We start from the raw sequence: 18,220 nt of genomic DNA, 5'->3' as shown, positions 1-18,220 counted from the left end.
TATTCTGTTCCGTAAGTTGGCTCTAGACTTAGAGGCCCCACTCATCCAACATACCATCAATCACCTCCGTCCACAGGCCTCAGTTTCCCTTCAACTTCTGCGCACCAACTCCCCAGACCACTCCCAGGATTGCGCCTCTGTCCCTTTACTCATTCACTCTCCTGGAAAGTTCTTCACAAGCCCTACCCATTTTCCTGGACCTGCTTCAAGTCCCCACTTCCTGAGCCTTTCCATAATTCTTTCCCCTGAATTCATTCCATTTATAATTGCCTTTGGAAGTTAATGTCTTCTGCTTTTGACATTTCCTGTGTTCTTCTTTGATCCATTATATTAGCCTGTAGCATAAGAACTACCATGTGGTGTTTTTTTTGGTTTTTTTTTTTTTTTTACAAAATCAATAGTTTTGTATTGCTTAACCTACACATTTATGATTTCACACACACACACACACACAACACACACACGTAGATGTGGAGAGATTGTTTTTGCAGTGCCCAGTAGTGTCATAGGCACAGTCAGACATAATACATAATAAAATGCACTAAATATAGAGCGTTACTAGATGAAATGTAATTTTATTTCATGGCTTAAAAATACTTACAGTGTTTTGCAGTGCTGTCAGGTGTTAGGGGCATGGATGTGTTCACTCAGTGTTCTCTTCACCCCTCCAAGTCCTCGGGGGTTGGGCTGAATCCCTATTTTGTTAGTACTCCCTTGGCTCATTTATTATCATGACTTGTTACCGTGATGGTTGACTTATGGGGTGAGACGTTTTTGACCATGCCCTATTAAGTGCAGTGTCCTCGGGGCTTGGCAGAGATGAGGGGATCAATAATCACTCTTTGAAGAAATGAATGAATATCATTGTCCCCCTTCCCTCTCACACAAAACCAGAGAACAGAATGCACTCTTGCTGTGTTTGGGATCTGTGAGAAAAGAGAAATTTGGTGTGCTACTTTAGTTACTTTCACTGACTGTTTAATAAAAATGTTCCCTTCATATCATCTGGACCTTTTTTGCCTTTTCAATATCACCACTTAACCTATGGGCCTCAGGTCCACGATAAGCTGTGTGTGGAGTGGGTTTGGGTGAGCAGCCACACAAGGGTGAGCAGACACATCAGAGGTGACATCTGGCAGTGGCAGTGGAGGGGGGCCCAGAGAAGCAATATTGCTATCTGCGGGTATTTCCCTTTATGAAGACAGGTGTGAGTTTGGATGGGACTAAAACTTGGAAAAAGAAAATGATAACAGTATCTGTAGCCACAGATTCTAGTTGGTTTGGGCACAGCACCCACAGTCCAACTTAGGTCAGTATTGGCCAGAGGAAAATGAAGGCAGAGGCTTCATAAAGGGTCTAACTTATAGCACATGGTCTATAAATATTTGTGGGAATGAGTGGGAGATGACTAGAATCCAACTGGGATTTTCTTATTCTTTGTACCTCCAAGTGCTTGTTTAAATACAAAACAGAAAGTTGTTTCAAGTATAAACTGTGTGCACAAGGAAGCTGTCAAGTCTGCTGACTCAGGAGCAAGGCCATGATAGCACCTGCCCTTAGCTGGCGACGTCCTCCTGCCAACGGATGTCCTGAAGCAACTGCGTCCTTGTTTTCCTCCGTATGATGATATTAAAATACACTGCCTACCTATTTCACATGCATGAGCAAGGAGGAATGAGTGGAGGTTTGCAAGCACTGCGGGGTCCAGGAGGTGAAGTTATGCAAACATCAATTGTTATTAGATCACCCCTTGCCCTCTTCTCAGGGCCAAAGTCAACAAGTCCTCCCTTTCCCATCTACCGAGAGCTTGCCATGAGCAGTTAGACCCTGAAGGTGAATCGGGCTCTGTTCGCCCACTTTTAAAGGTGCTCTGTGGCCTTGGAGACCTTTTTCCTTTCTGGGCCTCAATTTCCTCATGTGTTAAATGAAGTGCGCTGAATCATGATCTGCAGCCAATGACCTGTCTGTTTTATTTGTCCTGTGCAGGAGTGTTGTTTTGCTTCACTTTTAATGTGAGTTTGAATTCCTTTGGGTGGGTGTGTGTGTGTGTGTGTGTGTGTGTGTGTGTGTGTGCTTTCTCAGGTTTGACTGAAGCCCTATGATTCCCCTCCATACCTGTCATTCACTTACATTCTGTTCCGGGGCCTGGAAGGTGTGAGGAACCCTCACACTAGATGTTCTTTAAGGTTTTTCCATAACTGTTTCTGTTCTGCTAACTCTACACATATTTCCCATTGAAGAACAATAACAATGTAATATATGGGATAAAATCGAGCCTACAGTTTAGAGAAGCAGATTCTCTTTCTTGGGAGTGTAACAGGTATAAGCAAGTCAGGTTTCTTTCTGGTAGGAGTTCCTTGACTTTTGGATCACTTTACTTTCAACGGATGTGTGTGTGTGTGTGTGTGTGTGTGTGTGTGTGTGTTATTTTCCAGACATTTGACCAATTTAACTTGATGCTTTCTGTGCAGGATAGTTTTTTTTTAAAAAAACATAACCAATTTGAAAAGACCAAGCACTATATCTCTGTGAGATGAAGGGCAATTATTCTTTGTAAAAGGAAAACACTTTCTCTATTCTCATGGCACTTTAATTCAATAAACTGCTCAAGTGGCCAATGCATTCTGCTTATTTTGAAATAATTTTAGATTTACATAAAAACTGCAAAACTAGTGCAGCTAGTTTTTTTTTGTTTTTTTTTTGTTTTTTGTTTTTTTTTGTAGAGCTCCCATACACCCTTCCCTTGGTGTCAGCATCTTGTTTCCCCATAGCCTGATGATCAAGATTAAGAAATTAACACCTAACTAATGCATTTTAACACAGTTTTATTATTTCTGGTTATATGTCTTTATATAAATTGTATCTTATTTTAACCACTTTGTTTCCAAAGAGCCACTGTTAAAGGAACTTGAGGGAAAAAATACTACAGTAAAAGACTTAGAGAAATGATGTTTCGTTTGCACTGCCGGCTAGTTATGGGGCCGAAAGTTATCTTAGTTTCTTTAATGTCTACTTGAGCACAGACAGAACCGTCACTTGAAATCTGATCTGGAGGTTAACTGTCATTCATCAAAGGAAATAAGGACTCCCTTGAGTTGGTACAAGGAAGTTGTAAGTTCCTTTTGTGGTAAGCACTATAACAGCTTATTTTAGTGCTTTTTCAAAATTATAAACCTGATGTAGCCAAAGTGGTAATTATTGAAGTCATGTTAAACTCTCTTACTGTTACTACTTTCTGTGCTGCTTTTATTTTAATTGTTAGTAAATGTAGTAAATAAAGTGTATTTAAAAAGATTAGCAGCCTAAGAAAAAAGGTATCAGTGAGATTTGGAGCTATTTTCCATAATGAATCAATTGACCTTCTGTTTTATCTTTAGTAAAGATGAGGCTATTTAAGGACCTTCCAAACAGCTAAGGCAACTGTGGAATAAAAAAGAATTTCTGGGTAGAGGATCTGAAAACCACATTACAAATACCATGTTATTTAGTTAGTGGGTTTATACTGTACAGTGTAGACTAATTACAGTCAGTTGGGTAATTTTACCCTAGCACGGATTTCATTCTCTGTTACATGTGTTTACCCTACAATTACCAAGAGATCACGAGCAAATGAGGTGTGTGTCTCTGGGGACTCCTTTGAGCATTAACCCACATTTTAAACGACAATAGAAGATAGGAATTACTTTTGAGAGTCTCTTTAAAATGGATTAAAAAATTCAGCAGTGAGTCAGGACTGTGATTATGTCTGTACTTGACCAGGGCTATAAACATCAACCTCATCTGGCCGTCCTGGGAGGCATGGAAAGTTCTTTTTTCCTCCCTCTGAGATAGTATTTGGGCCCCATGACTGAAATGTGCAAAAGGAAAGACGCTGGAAGTTTCTGTCCTGAAAGTAATCTGCACTAGGATTTTATAGATAATCTTTCACTTCTGTGCCGCCTCCCTTATTTTTCAAGAAAAAAATACTAAATTTCAGCTTTCGCACTGAGAATCAAAGGAAAATCCTCCTGAACACAAGTGTTTATGTAGCAAGTATTATCATCTCTTTGGCCTCATCTCATCTGTAAAATAAATGCTAGAAAATGCGTGGCTTTCTTTTTTCTTTTTATTTCTTTTTTTTGGGGGGGGGAGAGGGGGTTGGAACCCTTTTCTTGAATGAAACTGTACAACAGAGCCCCAGAGATGGGGACTGCTCCAGTTTAAGTGGAGAGCCCATGTTCAGTCTTCTTGGTCTTGGCAACTTCTTGGCCTTGCTTCTCCTTCCCCGCGCCCCGCCCCGCCCCAGGCTCACTCTCGCCCTCTCCTGGCCCTCCTGGAACCCACAACTACTCAGCCCCCTCAGGCCCTCTGCCCTTGAGGCAGTGTGGTTCTCAGTCAATCAGCTAGGATTGCTGTGAAAGGAGACTTCCGTTTTCTAGGCTGTTCGGGTGCTCTTCAGGCTGATGTGTTCCTGGTCCATGGGGAGACACGTATGAAATTGGGAGGGTTTAGAAATTGGGAGGTGCAGGGGCACCTGGGTGGCTCAGTCGGTTAAGCGTCCGACTTCAGCTCAGGTCATGATCTCACGGTTCGTGGGTTCAAGCCCCGCGTTGGGCTCTGTGCTGACAGCTAGCTCAGAGCCTGGAGGCTGTTTCAGATTCTGTGTCTCCCTCTCTCTCCGACCCTCCCCTGCTCACGCTGTCTCTCTTTCTCTCTCTCTCAGAAATAAATAAAAAACATAAAATTAAAAAAAAATATTTGCAGTAATTCAACATCGCTCAGATATCTAAGCACATGATCGATCAGTGGACTTATCTTGTGGAACAGCATATGAACCAAAAGTATTGGTCCACGATAGATTATAACTTTGAAAACACTTCATGGGTTGTTTGAAAAGCATGAATATTATCTTCTATAGAACCCTAATTTCCCTCCTGAAGACTGAATAATTGAGATCATTCCTCAGGATGTTCAAGATTTATATAGCATTAAGTTGATTTGAGTTATGAGGAAGCTTGATGAAAGATTTTTGAATTAAAGGATAATGACACAGGTTTGTTTTTTAAATAGTTTTATTTTCCATTGACCCATTAATTTTTTTATACAGTAAATATTTGTTGTTTGCCTTCCTTGTGTGTCATGAATAAGAGAGGTCCAGGGACGCCTGGGTGGCTCAGTCAGTTAAGTGTTCGACTTCTGCTCAGGTCATGATCTCACAGTTCATGGGTTCGAGCCTTGTGTCAGGCTCTGTGCTGACAGCTCGGAGCCTGGCACCTGCTTCAAATTCTGTGTCTCCCTCTCTCTCTCTCTGCCCCACCCCGGCTTGTGCTCTGTCTCTGTCTCTCAAAAATGAATAAACATTAGAAAAATTTTTTTAAAAAGGGAGATCCAATTCCTGTTTTATGGGGTAACCAGGCAACTGCAGTATTTTGTGCACAGATTTGTGATGTGGGGAGTCCAAGCTGCCCTAGGACACTGAGGAGGAGCACCAGGCGTGGGGGGTTAAAGGAGGTTCTAATCCAAAGATCCTAAAATGATTGTTAAAAAGCAAATAATTCATGAACTTTGGTAAAGATTCCTTAGCCACTCCTTGCAGATTGTGACACAATTTTTTGAGCTTTCGTATTGTGCTTGTATCGCGCCGTTTTCTATTTGGTGTGTGTGGGATGTACTTGTGGATAAGACAGATACAATCTCTGCTCACATGGGGCTTACAATCTAGTGCAAGGAAGCCAGGAAATGGACAAGAAGATTTCCAACATTGATTAGCTGCAGAAGCAGATGAAACAGGGTGATGCGGTAAGGATGCATCTGTGGGGGTGAATATGTGGTACAGGAGCCCGCACCAAGGAGGCGATGTCTGAGCAGGGACCCGAATGACACAAAGAAGCCAGCCAGAGAATGAGAGAGGAACAGCAAGTGGCAAGTGCCAAGGCTTTCAGGCAGGAGTGAGGTTGCCACCTTCACGAGCCAGGGAGAAGACTCGGGGGCTGAAATGCCATGAGAGGCAGAGGGTGGAAGGCTCAGAGGAGTGGAAGTCATGGAGAAGTCAAGCAAAGGAGGGAAATTGGAGGCTGTGCTCAGTATGTATCTACAGCAAGATTCTTGTACCGTCATCACCCACAGCTCTTCCCTTGTGGGAACGTAGGGACGATGTGAGTTTCCCACCCAGAGCCTCTCACGTCCCTTCAGACTGTTGGTGTGTCTGGGTGTTGCCTTCAATATTCCTTTGCTTCTTCCAGCCAGTTCTCTGTTTTGGAGGATGCCCCCCAAGCTCCTGGAGTCTCTTTTCCTGGGCGGCAGTTAAGACCTTCTTCAGGGTCCCTTAACTAATGAGGGAAGGCTCCGGAGACATGAAAGCCTGCTCCCTTCCCTCAGGCTTAGACAGTTCTGAGCTACGAGCTCTAGTCCTGAGCCCCCTGGGACTGACACTGGGCTGCCCCCTGGAGCGCTCTGGCTGTGGGTAGCACCCTTGTTTGGTCCTTCTGGAGGATTCTTCCTCAATAAGTTGTCGTGACTTGATTTAAGCTGCCCTTCCGCCATCCCCAGATTTGCATTGTAACCACTGATATAACATGATCATTTTTCTTCATTTAAACTGGGATTAGGTTAAATATTTCAGAGCACTCTCAACTTCTCAAAGTTTTCTTCAGAATAGTTTCCATTTCAACAGCCATCAAGTGGAAAGGATTTTGTGTTTTGTTTTGTTTTGTTTTATCCTAAGGCAGTTGTCTGTTTGTACGGATTCCGGTGGATTTGTTTACTGTTTAATTAAGTGAAACATTTCCAGAGATTTATCTATTCTCACTCTTCCAGCTCACAGACTAGACCTTAATCTTCAATTGATAAAGCTATTAGATGATTATTTCCTGTTCACACACCGGGTCAAATTATGGAGATTAAGCAAGGGAATACGACAGTGTGTTTAGTGGGTATGAGCTGGGTAGATACACTCTCTTTCTGGCAGAAGCAGCCAGAGAGCCTTCCCACATGTTTTCTTGTGCCAATCTTTGCGGCTTTCATTTCCTGTTTCTAACATAGCCCATAGCTATGTTTTGCACAGGAACTGGAAGCCAGCAGCTCAGTGTGGACAGGGACAAGCCCTGTGTCCTTGAGGGAAAAGTAAAATCAGATTCTATTCATTTTGACTGGATTTCCATTTATTTTAGCACAGTTGGGGGCATTTTAATATCTCTATATAAAAAGCAGTTGGACCTCGGGCTTTTAAAGATTATTTACAGATTATCTGTCATCCATTCTTCCTTTCTTCCACTCTCTCCTCCTCCCTCTCTCCTTCCCTTCCTTCTTTCTTTTTTTTTAGAGAAACGTGAAGTCAGATCTCTATCTGAATACATCACAAAACATATTGTGGAGTCATTAAGTGGGTTTTTATTTGCTTAGGGTAGAATCGTATGTCTGTGGTAACCTGTTTTATCTTTTAGCAGTTTTCAGTCTGAGATTGGACATAGAAAATGTTCAGTAAATATTTCTTGATTGTATAAGTCCATGGTATTATGTCCTAAGCACAGTCCTAAAATATTATTATTGTGCTTTTGTTGGTGTGCATCTGTGAAGAGAGCCTTGGTCCCCAGCTCTTAATTCCCGCTTGACTCTGTCATAAATAGTACAACTATACTGGAAAAATAATTTTTAAATCCTTAGACAAACTGTCTTTGCACATTTTGCTTCATTCTGCTGCAGTGAAACACCCATTGGCACATTCCACTTTGCCTTTAAATATCTCTGAAACACTTGGATTTTGACCATCCATTTCACAATACACGGAGGCATGCAATTATAAGATAATAACACATGCTTTTTCATGCCTGAAAATACCACTGAAGTCAAGTTGTGGTGTTAAAGCACAGTTGGAAAATTTTACATCTAATCAAATTAAACCGATAGTATATTTACTTTTGTATTCGCTATGTAATTGAAAGTACAGGTATCTTCAACTTTTTGCTTCTATTCTGGAAATTAAAACAATTGAATCAGAAATTGGTTAAGGAAAAAAGGGCAAACAAATAAGTTGTCTTCTGTTCATTGGTTAAATAATCTGCCTTATCTCTTACTTATCTTTTGAGAGGAAGTGGGAAACAGTATTAAAATTTATCCTCGGAAGAGTGAACATGATGACAACCAAACTTATCCAGAAGATTGAAATGCCTAGTGGGTTGTATTCCCAGGCTGGCCAGTCTCACCGTCCGGAATGTTTAAAAACAAACTTCAAATGAGTAAATCTTAAAGATAGAGAACAAACTGAAAGTTGCCGGAGGGGAGGTAGCAGGAGGGACGGGCTAAATGGGTGACGGGCATTGGGAGGGCACTTGTTGGGATGAGCACTGGGTATTACATGCAAGTGATGAGTCACTAAATTCTACTCTTGAAACAAACAAAAAATGAACGAACAAACAAATAAATGCATCTCTCAGCTGGAAAAAAAAGATCTTATTAACTTTATTCAGCGATTCATGGATTGGATAACATCTATTCTTGCAGATAGAAAGGGGCTCTGAGGAGCTTTATAGGCAGAAGGGAGAAAGAACGAGGAAGTTACGCTAGTCAAAAAGTAGATTGGGTGTTGCAAGTTACTTTTCTTTAAAGGGATAGCGTGGGTTTATCAGGCAGATTATTTAATTAACGCTGATCCTGATTGGCTAGTTTAAGTTTTCATATCTAGGAGTGCTGAAAATGTAATTAAGTTTGGTGATCTGGGGCTTCACATAAGTGACTCCATTTTGGGCCTGTTGGCTTGCTTTTGACAGGATGTTTGAGTGAGTGCAGAGGCTGTGCAAGACCGACCCCATTCTCACTGAATTCTCGTGACTGCACTTGACTCACCTGGGGACTTAGGTGGCAGTTTGAAAGCTTTAGGAATTCTGGAAATCCAGTGAAATTTTGTGTCTTACCTTTGACACTGTAATATTTATTTGCAAATGGCTGGGGCTTTCTTGGGGCTCTTTGGAGGATCACTCATGATGTAGAGGAGCCCCTTGAATCTGCGGCATACTTTTAAGGATACTTGTCGAGAAAGACAAGTAAGATGGCATAAAAGCATTAGTTGGGCTTCAGGTATTTGCTTATAGATATATATTTTGGAAACTCCTAATGGGGGCATTTTTCCTGACAAGCAGAAATGTGTATGTGTTGGGACAATGGGTCAGAATATTTGAAATCAAGAATGACTCAGAAAACAAGGGCTCATGGGCTACGATACCTATAAACTATGCCCTAAAAGTATCTGAAGACCTTTGAAAGATAAATAATGAATGCTATTCATATTAACATTTTTATTGTTGTATTAGAAATAAATGTTAGTGTTGACCTATTTAAATAAGTATTATAAAGTGAATTTTGCCTGAGAATATTTTGGAGCACACACCCCAACTAAAGTATTCCCTTTCTGGTTTATTTTGAAAGGAATGCCATGTTGATTCTGGGGCATTGATGTTTTACAATGCCTGATCAAGACAAAAAGGTGAAGACCACGGAAAAATCAACTGATAAAAAGCAACAAGGAGTCACCATCAGGTAACCCTTACTGAGTCTTTGCTAATTATTAACTCAGACAGTGCCAGCAGCCAAATTTAATGGCTCTTTGGGAAATAGAGGAGACATTTGACAACAGCTACTCTGGGTTATGGTGGTTACTGAAAGGTGTAACCATTTCTTAGGATCTAAAGGGAAATGGATACATTTCAGTCTATACAGGCAGGCCTCCGAGGGGCAATACCATCAGTGGGTGGGACTAGTTCACCTGAAATCTTTGGTTGGTTGACATTGTGTTACTTTTTCTCCTAGGGACTATTCAGATCTTAAAAGACTTCGTTGCCTTTTGAACGTTCAATCAAGCAAACAACAGGTAGTATGTTCAAAGGATGTGGATGCCTTGATAAAGGAAAACTCACATGTTTCCAAAGGGATTGATTTCACATTTTTATGAACAATTGTACCTATTTTTCTTTGTTCTTTTATATGTTTTGTTTTTCTTCATCTGGCTGTTTCTCTCCTCTCTGGTTCAGTCCTGCCAGAATTCAGCATCCACAGCCTTTTCATTCTTCTCTCATGCCTAGGACCTGCTTTATTTTCTGTTTATTGCCATGTGTCCTAATTACCAAAGCTCTTCAGTTTAGAAACAGCACACTGTTCTATTGAATGCCTACCATTTGATTCTTTGGATTTGGGGGAATTTGATGTTTTCCCAAACACAGGTTACTGAATTTCCTTTCTTCTCCCCCCTAGCCCACCTCATGTTGCCCAGTTCTTATAGTACCACTCTTGATGTTTGCTGCAAATTGTATCTCACCAAAAAGAGGGGAAAAGAGTGAATTTGGCTATTTTTCTGTGAGCTTTTATAATTTTTTAAATGTTTATTTATTTTTGAGAGGGAGAGAGATAGAGCATGAGTGGGGGAGGAGCAGAGAGAGAGGGAGACACAGAATCCGAAGCAGGCTCCAGGCTCTGAGCTGTCAGCACAGAGCCCGACATGGGACTTGAACCCACAAACCGCGAAATCATGACCTAAACTAAAGTTGGACGGTTAACTGACTGAGCCACCCAGGTGCCCCAGCTTTTTAATGTTTTTATTAGATGAAGAAAGAGTGGTACCTCTGCTTGAATTTATCTCTAAACTTTTCTTTTTGGTTTTACTTCTGTTAAGACTTCGGAGACTCATGACATTAGAGGCCATCTGTGAAGATTTGGAGAACAGCACACAATGCTGATAATAATGATAATGGCAGATATTTAGTTAGCACTGTCAATGGTAGGGATGCTTCTTGAATCTCAGTGACCTGGCCCCGAAGTCTCCTATGTTATACTAGTCTAAGTAAATTTGTTTAAGAACTCTTGTGTGGTAGGAATCCTGATGGATTTTGTTACATCCATCGAACTAACAGAGAACTACGACATTTTTATCTACTTATTTATAGTCAAGGATGACTTTCTAATCCTTTGATGGCGTATAAAGGCCAAATAGTATAGATCCTAGGTAGGGGATGTTTACTATGTGTCTGGTGCTTTATTTGCATCCCCCTGTTTAGTAACCACGACTTCTGCTTTCACAGAATAGGAAACTGAAGCACACGGAATTAAGTGGCTTTCTCAAGATGGTACAGCCAGCTGATGGCTGGAATACAGGTCTGAACCCAAAAACTACATCTTCAGGATATATGCCTCTCCCCACCCAGATGTCTTTTAAGCGACTTGGGACATTAGATTCCAGTTCAAAAGATAGTTGGCTGATCCTTGATTTGGAGTAAACATGGTTGTAAAATACCTTTTCACCTATCAGTCCTTCTTCTCAGTTATTTCATGCCGTGGCCTCCAGGAGCCCCTTCCTCCCCATCCAGCTATGTCAGCAGTCACTCTTGCTCTTTGTCTCTCTCTGCTCTGCTAAAAGAATCTCCCTGGCTTGCTGCTCACAAGCCTTCATGTTGCCCCCATTTCATATCCATTCTTTTTTAGAAGGTAAGGAAGGTGACTCAGTTTCCACTCTTTCTCACTGTCCATCCTAAGATGTAACTGTGATGTCAGAGACTTCTACACTGCTTTTGCTGTCTCTTCTCCCACACGTGTCCTTCTCCAAGTATCTTTCTTAAAAAATCTTATCTATTTCCAAGCCCCAACTCTAATGACACTACTTCTGCAAACAAGCTCTCTTTTATCTTGCCTTCTCCAAGTGATCTCCCTCTTCCCCAAATGCCTTCTTTTTCACAGTTGTATCCTTAGAGTCTTCCTCATTTTAGAAATACTTGTCTACATGTCTTATTTCTGGACCAGACTATACATTTCCTAATGCCAGCAACTTTGCCTTTGCTTTTGGTTTACTGTATCCTCCGTTCAGTGAGTTCTTGGTCAGGTTTTGTTAAACTGAATTGTGGCTAGAAATTGAGTTATATCACGAGCGTGTATAACCATGCGGCCAGGGTAAAAGAAACACCCCAGTGGTGTATATATATATATACATATTTTTTGCCTCTAATCTTCCAACTTTAAAGTTCATGCTCACTGGGTCTATTGTAACCCCTTTCAACACCACTTCCTTGTTGACACCCAGAGGGGTTTAACTAACATGAATTTCATAGTTTCTTCTTCTTTAACCACTTTTAGAATTTGCAGTCTGTTGTATGACAAGTTCACATGGCTTGGCTTTTTGTTAACTGTTTCACATGTACAAAAATGCATATTTGTAATGCTTGAATTATTCAGGAAGTTGGTGGTTCTAAGAAAAAATGAAAATGTTCTCACTGATATGGAGGTCCTGAGGCTTGCAAAATTCTTTCCTAATTCTATTTATCAAATCTGAATGCGTTCTTAATTTAGAAATGATATATGCTTTTGTGAACACCTCATCTCAGTAAAATAAAATGGAGAAGAAAAAGATTGGAGAGACTAAAGCAAGCATTTGTTCATATCTTGTTTGTGAGAGAAAGAAGTAAGGAGGTTTACAGATATACACAGTGTCTGGCAGTTTATCATAAGTGAAAGCCAGGGACAAAGAAGAAAGAAGACCAAGAAAGGACAAAGCAGAGTTAGTGAGGCAGAAGTGGCCATTGAAATGAGCCACACATTTGGCTCTGAGGTTTTTAGCAGTCCATTTGAAAAGGGAAATTGGGATTAAGGCTTGCTCACCTGAATTTCTGTTCTAACAAGACCTGGCCTGTTATTTGCAAATAGACCAAAATGGACAATTAATCCGTTGCAGAGGAAATTTACTTTGCGGTTTAGGCCAAGAATTGCAAAGAACTGAATGTCCTTTATCTGAATCTCTAATGAGTCAAGCCACTTGCCTATTGTTTCCTTGTGTTCCAGTGTTCTACTTTCGTTCTTGGTCTTGATGGCTCTGTGTATCTCTGTGTGTCTTGCTTAACCACATTAGAGTTTGCTGTTTTGTGGGACAGTCCCACAGTGTGACAGAACTGGGGACAGAAACACACTGAGGAGGCAGAGGGGCCCCCTTCATCATAACAAGGTTAGAATAATCATCACCTGGTAGAACAAATCATTCAAGGAAAGGAATTGCCCCAGGGTTGTTGAAGCAAAATGAAATGAGAGTTGGTTGGAGATTTCACCAGAGGTGAAATATTTACCTCACAAATACTGAAGTAATCTTCCAAGAACTGGAATTCAGATTTTTCCCCCTATATCCGAGGCCACAGGGCACTAAGAAGTTGGTTTGCAGTAAGTAAAAAAGATAGAAGAGGGGCACCTAGGTGGCTCAGTCTGTTAAGTGTCATGATCTCACAGTTTGTGGGTTCGAGCCCTGTGTCGGGTCTGTGCTGAACACTTGCTCAGAGCCTGGGGCCTGCTTCAGATTCTACGTCTTCTTCTCTTTCTGTCCCTCTCACTCTAGCTCTCAAAAATAAATAAATGTAAAAAACAAAAGATAGAAGAAAGAACAAACAAATTCATTACAGACCAGTTAACTGCCCTGAAATAAAAGAGGTTTTGGTAAATACTGTGGAAAGAAAAGGTATAAGGTGCTGTGTTTGTGTTCTGAGAGCTAAGGTGTAGGAAAGACATTTATAGACGTGACGAGGAAAGCCATGAATCCCGGGTGAACGGTGCAGACATCAGGTGTATGGAATTTTCCAAGCATAAGGAGGCCACTTTTAGCTCAGATCACAGGGGAAAGAGATGGCTCTTGAAAAATGAGCAGTAGAATTGGTGGAACGGTAGTATTGGTGAATTGAGTAACATCATAAGGTATCTGATGAAAGGAAAATAACATGCATTTAAGTAAAATGGCGACTGGATGTTTCTACTGGAAGCAGTGATACATAATGCTGGAGAAGGTTGGGCAGAGTCTGAAGGCCCATCTACAAATGTTGTATGAGCCCATAGGCAATAGGGCATGTTCCCATTTCCAAGCAGAAGTGACGCAGTCAAATTGTTTGGAAAGCTCTTTGCCTCATCCTGTCGTCTTTCTACTTTCCACTCCTGCTATTCAAGCTGCTCAGGACGTCTTCTGTCTTCCAGCCTGTAGACGTCTGTCTGGGATTCTCTGAAACCCTCTTGGCATCCTGCTCCACGGCCCACACTGTCTCTCCTTCACTTTCTACCGCAACGAGCCCTTGTTCACTCATCTTGTGGCCTGTTCTCATGCTGGTTTACCCCCCACCCCCCCTACCCCATGGGCCTCTGAGCTCCTTGAAGGCAGAGGCCGGGCCTGGCCTGCCTCCTCTGTGCCCCGTGCGTCATCACACCCCTGCTAAGTGATGTGTCTGCAACCAAAGTGCGGAGTGGATGGATTCAGTCCAGAGGTGGTGAGCAATCAATCACTTTCGCAAAGAGACGGGGGATAACATGCGCGTTCATTCTACAGCCTCACATTTGAGCACCTCCTGTATGTCCAGCTCTTGAGAGGGGCTCAGAACACAAACAGAGAGATGGGGCGCTGCCCTCGCGGTGGCCCTAGGCAGGGGCAAGAGGCTGGTGTGTATCAGGTGTGCTAAGTGCTGTAAGGGAGGCCCTCGCGGTCACGCCACCAGGGAGACCGGGAACAGCTCTGCCGGGAAGGCTCAGGCGGGTGCTCGCCGGGAGTCAGTCTGAACGGAGCCCTGAAATGTGATCGGGACTCGGTCTGCGGCACACGCCCAGGCCTGGAGTGGCCAAGCGCTACGGCAGTTTCCGGGGCAAGTGACCAGTTTAATGCGGCCAGAACTTGGCGCACAGTTTGAGATTTCTCTGGCATGTTTTGCTCATTTATTTCTTTACATCACATGGACGTGTAGATTCTTATTTCATTCTGTGGTGGATTTATTCTCAAGGACTGCATAGCACATCCTTCCGAAACTTAGTGGTTTAGAGCAACAGCGATCGCTTACTGTCCCTTACCTATTCTGTGGGTCATGAATTCGGAGCAGTTTGCCTGGGTGGTTCTGGCTCAGGTCTCCGACGGGGTTGCCACCAGGTGCCCAGTAGCTGTGATTCTCTCAGCACCAACTGGGGCTGGAGGGTCCCCTTCCAAGGTGGCTCATTGACATGGCTGCAATGGGTGCTGTTTGTGGCTGGGAGGCGTCTCCACAGGGCTGTTCCTCCTCACAGCATGGAGTCTGGGGTACCCTCAGAACTAGTCCCCCTACATGTTGAAAAATTTCTTTTTAATGTTTGTTTATTTCTGAGAGAGAGAGGCAGAGGCAGAGAGAGAGAGGGAGACACAGAATCCAAAGCAGGCTCCAGGCTCTGAGCTGACAGCAGCCAGCCTGACTCGGAGCTTGAACTCACAAGCCGTGAGATCATGACCTGAGCCGAAGTTGGACAGTCAACCGACTGAGCCACCCAGGTGCCCCTAGTTGTTGTCATTGCTTTTTTTTTTTTTAAGTTGTTTATTTATTCTGAGAGAGAAAGCATGTGAGCAAGTAAGGGAGGGGCAGAGAGAGAGAGAGGGAGAGAAAGAACCCCAAGCAGGTTCCACTCTCTCTGTGCAGAGCCTGACACGGGGCTCGATCTCCTGACTGTGAGATCGTGACCTGAGCCTAAACCAAGAGTTGGACGCTTAACCGACTGAACCGCCAGGTGCTCTGAGACAAGCAAGTTTTGTTCATGTTGAGCTGCCATTATAATCAAGGGAGACTGCAAATAGATAAATAACTCTAAGATATGACAGGTGGTGTTACAAGCTATGAAGAAAAATAAAACAGCATAAGGTAGAAAGAATAAATGTTTAAGTCAAAGATGTTTAAATCTTGGAAAACCCCTACATTTGACTTGGCTGTCATGTTAATTATTGGTTTGGGGAAAAACTCAGTCCCTTTATCCAGCGTCCAACCACCCCTTCCCCCGTCTTGTTATTTTCCTTATTCTGTGCTGAATCGTTACCCTCGTGGGCTCTGTGCTTCTATTTCTGTAGCTTCCAGCCATTAACTTCGATAGTGCCCCAAATAGCATGACGAAGTCTGAGCCTGCCATCAAGGTGGGAGGACATAGAACCCGAGGTCAGTGGCACGAGTCCACGGAAGCTGTTGAACTTGAAAATTTTAGGTAAGAATCCAGTATCTCCCTCGCCTTCAACAACCTATTCTAATTAGCCCCAAACTTTGTTTGTCATGGGAGCTAACATTGGAAACCATTTCAGTATTGACCATGGGGAATCATAGTAATATTCGTGCTTAAACCATTCCCAGAAATAGTGTGTAAGTAACAGCTTAGCGGCTTCAGGTGGGACCGGCCTGGGAGTTTCAGGCCACCTCACTGAGATGCCTCTGGCGTTTGTTCCCTGAGGAAATGGTTCCAAGTGGTTGACCTGGCTTGGCTGATTCCAGGCTTTGTCTTCAGCTGTTGGTGTGTCCGTACCTTGTCCGCAATACGGAGGCATAAAAGCAGCCTTGCTCTGAACAGCTATGATGGCTGATCACTGTGGTTGTCAAAGCAACTGAGGTTTTCAGTGGAAGGGATCACACCTCATCTTTAACACTGAAACTGGCAACCTACATTCACGTGTCCTGTCACCATTTTAGACCTGCTAGAAGTCGCACTTTCTTGTGGGCCACTCCCCTTCCAGGAACTGGGTCTCTTGGCTTTACAATGTGCAATGGGCTGAGGTCATTTGGCACTAAGTGCTGTGTAAATAATGAATGGTCTGAAATATCAACATGAATATTCTAGAATGATCATTTATTTATTTGACCTAGATTTTGTCTCCCTGTCATTTTATGGCAGTGAATTTAATAGCCTACAAAAGGCACATGACATTGTGTGTTTTATAGTTAGTGAGGAACAGTAAATTCTTTAAAAATTCTTATGTATTCAGTCTACCAGTATGCATGTACTAAGAATGCATTATGACCCTCACCTGGCCAGGGTAGGGACACGGTGTCCCATGACCAATCAAAGACTGAAAGGCAGAACAGTACAAATAACAATAGAAGGGTATAGAACTTGCCTTTGAAGTGATGTGTTCGTGTCATTCCAGCTTATTGGCCTAGATTTTCAAATTGGTCTATTTTAATATGCGCAAAAATATTATAACATGTATTTTGTAGCAATGCCACCATTTTGTGCATTATCTCTTATCCTCTCCCAGTTTTAAAGTGGAATGTTTTGTGGTACTTATAACCTTTTTAATGGGTTGTAATATCAGAAAAAAGAAGCCAAAAAGGAGATATCCCCAGACTTTGTTAAACACACACACACACACACACAATATGCAAACAAAAACCACAGAAACTTTCACAATTAAAAGGGTTTAGGCTTAATAAATCTGTATTACCTACCAGGAAATATGTATGGTAAGCAACACTGATGTTAATAGCTCTAGGAGCCAATGGGATTATGGGTGAAAAATGAAGGGAGGGAATTGTTTACTGCTTCATGCAGTGTCTAGATAATGTGCACCAACCACTCTTTCTCTTCACGTACCCTTTTCCTCCTTCTGAACAAGTTTAGCTATTAAGTGTTTATAGGGAATGATTTAGTTAAATGGTAAACTGAAATATATATGCTTGATTGTAATCTTGATTATTAACTTTATAACTGAATTTCTAGTTCCTTTGTTAACAATGGACATGTGCCTTTAGTAATGTGTTAAATCCTGAGAATCCTTCAATATTTGCATGAATATAGATGATCTTTGCCTGCATTGGTAACTTAGAGACAGCCCAAATAATTTTTATTACAAAATGTTTTTCTGTTTGTTTCATTTCAGCATAAACTACAAGAATGAGAGAAACTTCAGTAAACACCCCCAACATAAACTATTTCAGGAGATCTTTACAGCCTTGGTGAAAAATAGACTCATATGCAGGTAAGACTGTCCCAGAAAAGACCAACAATTTACCCAAGGATGGGACACCTTATATGTCTTATTTCTGGTATATGGTTGGACGCAGTTTATGAGATTGGATACAACATTCTTATAGGATAAAATAGAGCAAATATCATTTAGAAGGAGGCAAATGAATAGGCATTACAAGTGATTTCATTAAAATCACTGTGATTAAGTACTGAATTTCACCACATTTTATGACAGATAAGGTAAAATGGGAAAACGCCCATGTCACACTGTTTTTCTTATTTTTCTTACTCTGAATTTGGATACTCAGGACGAGTTTATTGCCAGGGTCCTTAGGAAACAGACACTGGGTAACCCCATGGCCAACATTCTCATGGTACGCTTTTTCAGTTGTTACAAGGACTGATAACATGGACTGCCCCAACCTTGACCTTGGGGAAAGGATGAATGTGTACCTCTGGTACAGCCCAATGTTGATGTTTCTTCTCAGGACCAAGTTAAATGTTC

At 42.0% G+C, this 18,220-nt stretch overlaps 1 protein-coding gene across 5 annotated transcripts in view; it reads left to right on the top strand.

The window, feature by feature from the left end:
* Positions 1-9,436: 9,436 nt before the first annotated feature.
* Positions 9,437-18,220, top strand: part of NEK10 (NIMA related kinase 10) — a 208,172-nt gene continuing 199,388 nt past the window's right edge. For all 5 annotated transcript variants that reach the window (XM_077760735.1, XM_077760734.1, XM_077760732.1 and 2 more), the window contains exons 1-4: positions 9,437-9,510; positions 9,781-9,841; positions 15,833-15,963; positions 17,627-17,725. In XM_077760735.1, the coding sequence (XP_077616861.1) occupies positions 9,437-9,510; positions 9,781-9,841; positions 15,833-15,963; positions 17,627-17,725 (365 nt within the window). The remainder of the gene's footprint in view (positions 9,511-9,780; positions 9,842-15,832; positions 15,964-17,626; positions 17,726-18,220) is intronic.

The sequence above is a fragment of the Crocuta crocuta genome, unplaced genomic scaffold, assembly GCF_008692635.1.
Source record: "Crocuta crocuta isolate KB4526 unplaced genomic scaffold, BGI_CrCroc_1.0 scaffold253, whole genome shotgun sequence".
Lineage (NCBI taxonomy): Eukaryota > Metazoa > Chordata > Mammalia > Carnivora > Hyaenidae > Crocuta > Crocuta crocuta.
This window is presented reverse-complemented; position numbering and strand designations above follow the sequence as displayed.